Source organism: Terrapene carolina, unplaced genomic scaffold, assembly GCF_002925995.2.
Source record: "Terrapene carolina triunguis isolate 2854851 unplaced genomic scaffold, T_m_triunguis-2.0 Scaffold836, whole genome shotgun sequence".
NCBI classification, from domain to species: domain Eukaryota; kingdom Metazoa; phylum Chordata; order Testudines; family Emydidae; genus Terrapene; species Terrapene triunguis.
The window spans coordinates 1,795,705-1,801,374 of NW_020665187.1; the positions used below are offsets into that span (position 1 = coordinate 1,795,705).

At 55.2% G+C, this 5,670-nt stretch overlaps 1 protein-coding gene across 1 annotated transcript in view; it reads right to left on the reverse strand.

Annotated features, from left to right (window-relative positions):
• Window positions 1-1,441, reverse strand: part of AMHR2 (anti-Mullerian hormone receptor type 2) — a 10,848-nt gene extending 9,407 nt beyond the window's left edge. The window contains exons 1-3 of the mRNA XM_024218250.2: window positions 1,378-1,441; window positions 1,021-1,203; window positions 202-354 (exon numbers count right to left, since the gene is read on the reverse strand). Coding sequence (XP_024074018.2) covers window positions 202-354; window positions 1,021-1,203; window positions 1,378-1,441 — 400 coding nt within the window. The remainder of the gene's footprint in view (window positions 1-201; window positions 355-1,020; window positions 1,204-1,377) is intronic.
• Window positions 1,442-5,670: the final 4,229 nt, after the last annotated feature.

Consider the following 5,670-nt stretch of genomic DNA (forward strand, 5'->3'; position numbering starts at 1 on the left):
GAGCCCCTCAATCACGACAACCCCCCCCCGCTCCCTCAGACATCTCCCTCCCTCAGCTCTGCCAGTGCCCCTCAATCCCGACACCCCTCTCCCCACTACCTCAGACATCTCCGTCCCCAGCTCTGCCAGCGCCCCTCAGTCCTGACCTGCAGCCCCCTGCTAACCCCACCCTGGGCCCCCCGTTCCCCGGCGATACCTCACCTTGCGGCGCTGCAGGGGCCCCAAGCTGGCTGACGTTGGCATTGCAGAAGTCGGAGCGGCACAGGCAGCGCTGGAAGATGACCCCGGCGGTGTGGACGGGGCTGGTTTTGCAGGCTGGGGAGTCGCAGCCATCTCGGTCGCTGCCCCAGCAACCTGGCCTCCCATAGAGAGACAGACAGACAGAGCCAATAGAGAACTGAGTCCCCCCCAGCCTAATCTCTTCTACCCCACCCCAGCACAACTCCCTCCCCCAGCAGTGCCCTGGGGTGCCCAAGCCCTGACCCTGCAGCCACCTGGGGATGGGAAAGACCCTCCCTCCTCGCTGGCCTGAGCCAGCCGCAGCCCAATTAGACACGGGGGGCAGTCTGAGCAGGGGGCAGCCACCGCACAGGCCTTTCCCTCCATGGGGAGTTGCAGGGGCAATAAACCCTCCAGCTGCTTTTAGACTCACTTTTCACAGACACATGGGAAGTGAGTCGCCCAAGAGGTTGGTGCCAAAGCCAGGGATAGAACCCAGAAGCCCTGGCTCCCAGCCCCCCCTGCTCAAACCACTAGATCCTTCTCCCCTGGGAGAGCTGGGATAGAACCCAGGAGTCCTGACTCCCAGCCCTGGGAGACAGAGCCAGTCCCAACGCTCTAGCCACCAGACCCCACTCCCTTCCCAGAGCAGAAATAGAACCCAGGCATCCTGCTTCCTTGGGGTAACCAGACGTCCCAATAGTAGGGGCTTTGTCTTATACAGGCAACTATCTCCCCCATTTTTCACACTTGCTGTCTGGTCACCCTATGCCCCACCCCATCACTTCAGCAGCCCCTCACCTTGCATCACCGCTTGGAGCCGGCCGTGGCTTTGGTTCCAGATCCCAAAGCAGCAGTGGCTGGAGTGGCAGAGGATGGTGCCGTGCTCAGCGCCCGCCAGGAGACGCCCCTGGTGCCGCATGGAGCCCTGCAGGTTGTGGGGGGTTTCATAGAAGACGCAGCTCCGGTTCCCGCTCAGGGTGCCTGGAGAGACACAGGAGGCTCAGCTGGGTGGGTGCAGGACATACACTCGCTCTCTCCCTCCCACACCCCCCGGGGGCAGCAGCCTGGCCCTCCATCCGTCTTCCCCTGCCTGTGCAAGCCCTGCTGCCATGGGGCCCTAGGAGAGCACGGGGGGGCCCCCACCCTGCCCCGTACCCGGCAGCCCCAGGCTCAACCAGAAGCACAGCCCCCGAAGCAGGCGGAGGGCCCGGGGACACATGGTCACCCCATCCAGCCAGTGGTCCTTCTTCCAGCACCTGGAGCTTGCGTGTGAGCCCAGCTAGCCCTCCCCCAAGGCCCAGCACAGGTGGGAAGGACTTGGCCGGCTCCATGCGTGGGATGGGGCCGAGACACTGTCAACGGGATGCAAAAGGAGCGCAGGGAAGGAGGATGGCGCTCCCCCGCACCCCGCTCTGATCCTGCTCCCATGAGTCTGTCCAGGCGGGGTCCTGGGGAAGCCAGAGGGTTCTGCACCCCCACTTCACAGTCAGATGTGACTCTTAGCCAGCCTGACCCCATGGGCTCTGCTCCCCACCTTGGCCCCTGGCCTGCGGGCTGGCGCTCAGCCCAGAGCATAGCGTATCCTGCTGGGATATCAGCGACTCTTGCCTGCTCAGAGCCTGCTGGGAGCTGGGCAGCAATTTCAGTGCCCGGGGCCCTCATCTGGAAGCAAACAGCTCCAAGGCCCGTTCCCAGCCCAGAGCCTTCCTCATAAAGCCCAGTCTCCATTTATAATCAGGGTCCAGGAGTCAGGTACATACACTGGGCCCCGTGCCCCTAGCCCCAGCAGAAGGCCCTCAGATACAGCACTAATGCCAACTGGTGTAATTATCCTGCCTCCCTAAATACGCCCCCACCCCACTGAGCTGCAGCTGGATTGAGCTAAATACCTCTGTGGATCAGGGCCTGAACTTCCGTGTGGCTGTTAACAGCTGCCGTGCCCCACCCCAGAGGCAGCTGCAATTCAGCAAGTGTTGGCAAAAGCGTTTCCCGGGGGAAAAGGGCTGCATCAGAGCTGCTCGAAAGAGCGATCCCCTGCTTTTTGCCGGTGCCACCACCAGCAGCCTCTGAGCTGCAGGGTAGCAGGGGCTCCTATGCCCCCTTACGGACAAGGAGGTGACGGTATCGCTCTCCCCAAAGGTGTAAAACTCATGAGCCAGATCCTGTCCCAGGCTGGCTGGCCCTGTAGGGGGTATCAAGGTCTGGTGACAGATCAGCTACCCTCCCATCTGATCATATGGCCCTGTTCAATTATTAGACCCAGCTGGAAAGGGGTCATAAAAACATAAGAACAGCCAACATAAGAACTAGCCCAGTATCCTGTTTTCCAACAGTGGCCAAGGCCAGGTGCCCCAGAGGGAATGAACAGAACAGGTAATCATCAAGTGATCCATCTCCTGTCCCCCATTCCCAGCTTCTGGCAAACAGAGGCTAGGGACACCATTCCTGCCCATCCGGACTAATAGCCATTGATAGATCTACCCTCCATTAACTTATCTAGTTCTTTTTTGAACCCTCTTATGGTCTTGGCCTTCAGAGCATCTTCTGGCAAGGAGTTCCACAGGTTGACTGTGCGTTGTGTGAAAAAATACTTCCTTTTGTTTGTTTTAAACCTGCTGCCTATTAATCTCATTTGGTGACCCTTAGTTCTTGTGTTGAGGAGTAAATAACACTTCCTTTATTTACTTTCTCCACACCAGTCATGATTTTATAGACCTCTATCGTATCCCCCCTCAGTCGTCTCTTTTCCAAGCTGAAAAGTCCCAGTCTTATTAATCTCTCCTCATACGGAAGCCGTTCCATACCCCTAATCATTTTTGTTGCCCTTTTCTGTACTCTTTCCAATTCCAATATATCTTTTTTGAGATGGGGTGACCACATCTGCACTCAGTATTCAAGATGTGGGTGTACCATGGATTTATATAGAGGCAATATGATATTTTCTGTCTTATTATCTATCCCTTTCTTAATGATTCCCAACATTCTGTTCGCTTTTTTGACTGCCACTGCACATTGAGTGGATGTTTCCAGAGAACTCTCCACAGTGACTCCAAGATCTCTTTCTTGAGTGGTAAGAGCTAATTTAGACCCCATCATTTTCTATGTATAGTTGGGATTATGCTTTCCAATGTGCATTACTTTGCATTTATCGACATTGAATTTCATCTGCCATTTGGTTGCCCAGTCACACAGTTTTGTGAGATCCTTTTGTAGCTCTTCTCAGTCTGCCTGGGACTTAACTATCTTGAGTAGTTTTGTATCATCTGCAAATGTTGCCACCTGTTTACCCCTTTTTCCAGATCATTTATGAATATGTTGAATGGGACTGGTCCAAGTACAGACCCCTGGGGGACCCCACTATTTACCACTATCCATTCTGAAAACTGACCATTTATTCCTTCCCTTTGTTTCCTATCTTTTAACCAGCTACCAATCCATGAGAAGACCTTCCCTCTTATCTCATGACAGATTACTTTGCTTAAGAGCCTTTGGTGAGGGAAGTTGTCAAAGGCTTTCTGAAAAATCTAAGCACACTATATCCATTGGATCTCCCTTGTCCACAGGCTTGCTGACCCCCTCAAAGAATTCTAGTAGATTGGTGAGGCATGATTTCCCTTTACAAAAACCATGTTGGCTTTTCCCCAACAAATTATGTTCATCTATGTCAGTGGTCTCCAAAGTGGGATGCGCGGCAGGAGGAGCGCTTTTTTTGTTTTTGTTTCGGCCGTTCGGGTGGGAGTCCGAGCAGCTTTTTTGTTTGTTTGTTTCGGCGCAGCAGGGGGTGCGTGCTCAAAAATTTTTTACTGATAGGGGTGCGCGATCAAAAAAGTTTGGAGACCACTGATCTATGTGACCGACAATTTTGTTCTTTACTGTAGTTTCAACCAATTTGCCCGGTACTGAAGTCAGGTTTACTGGCCTGTAATTGCCGGGATCACCTCTGGAGCCCTTTTTAAAAATTGGCGTCACATTAGCTATCCTCCAGTCATCTGGTGAAGAAGCTGATTTAAATGATAGGTTACAGACTACACTTCGTAATTCTGCAATTTCATGGGATTCTTAGAAAGGGGGATAGCTTAGCTGCCGGGGAAGCTGGAGAGGGGTGGCTGGCTGGCTTCTCTGGGGGTATCTCTACACTGCAGCTGGTAGCGTGCCTCTCAGTCTGTCACGGAGTCCCCGGGCAATGCTTTGGAACTGCTCCCCACAAAGCCAGTCAGGACTCTGGGGAGCCTCCTCTCCCTTGGAGCAGACTATCTTCAGGGCAAGAAGCTCACACGGCTTCACCTTCCTGGGTCTGACCTTGGAGCATTCAGCATATGCCCCTCTGTGCGCTTCCCACAGCGAGTCTGTCCAGGCGGGGTCCTGGGGAAGCCAGAGGGTTCTGCACCCCCACTTCACAGTCAGATGTGACTCTTAGCCAGCCTGTAAAACAGAGGTTTATTAGATGACAGGAACATGGTCTAAAACAGAGCTTGTAGGTACAGAGAACGGGACCCCTCAGCGGGGTCCATTCTGGGGCCCAGCGAGCCAGACAACCATGTCTGCACTCACTTCCCGTCCCCAGCCAGCTCCAAACTGAAACTCCCTCCAGCAGTCTCACTCAGCCTCTCCCCCGGCTCCACCCCCAGCCTTTGTCCAGTTTCCCGGGCAGAGGTGTCACCTGGCCTCCAACCCCCTTTCTGGGTTCTCATGTTACTTGCTCAAGTATCTTCCCTCAAGGAAAGTCCCTCATCCCCAATGCAGACAGTCCCAGCAAAACTCCCCTGCAATCTCCCCACTCAGTCCTCAGAGGAAACATTAAGAACAGTCCCACTTTGTCACACAGTCCAGATGGACAGACATGTGCCAGCGCACTAAAAGTACCAGAGCGAACATGGCAGCTAGTCTGAGCTACCGCAATGTCCACACTGCTACTTTCAGTGCACCAGCTGGAGCGGAGCTAGCGCCTGGCGGTCTACCTGGGCTGGGCGGCTCACTTGCACCTGCAGTGTAGACGTACCCTGGTGGGCCCTGGAGCAGGGGGAGTCCCAGGCCAGCGGCCTGTGGAGCGGCAGGTGGGAGCTGGGCTCCGGCCCACGGCTCTGAAGCAGGAGGGGCGCAAGGGAAGTAGCCCAGGGTAGGCCAAGGAGCTGTTCTGTGGTTGAGGTTTTGCCAGAGTTTTCTGTCTGGAGACAAATTGTGCTGGATGCGACAGTCAGTCCTTCCCGCTCTAGGGAGTCAGGCCAGGAGCCTACAGCCACCCTCCCTCCTTCTGCCTCACCCCCCAAATCATTACACTGGCTTTTGAGTTCTCAATCCCCTCCCCCGTGTGTCGGGGCAGCACCCCGGTGAGAATGTCTGCGCCTTGCAGGGGACAGTGCACTCGGCCACTGTCCTGCAGTGCTCCTGATTGGCTGCTCTTCCTAAGAGGCAGGCAAGTGGGGAAGGGCAGCCAATCAGAAGGGGGTG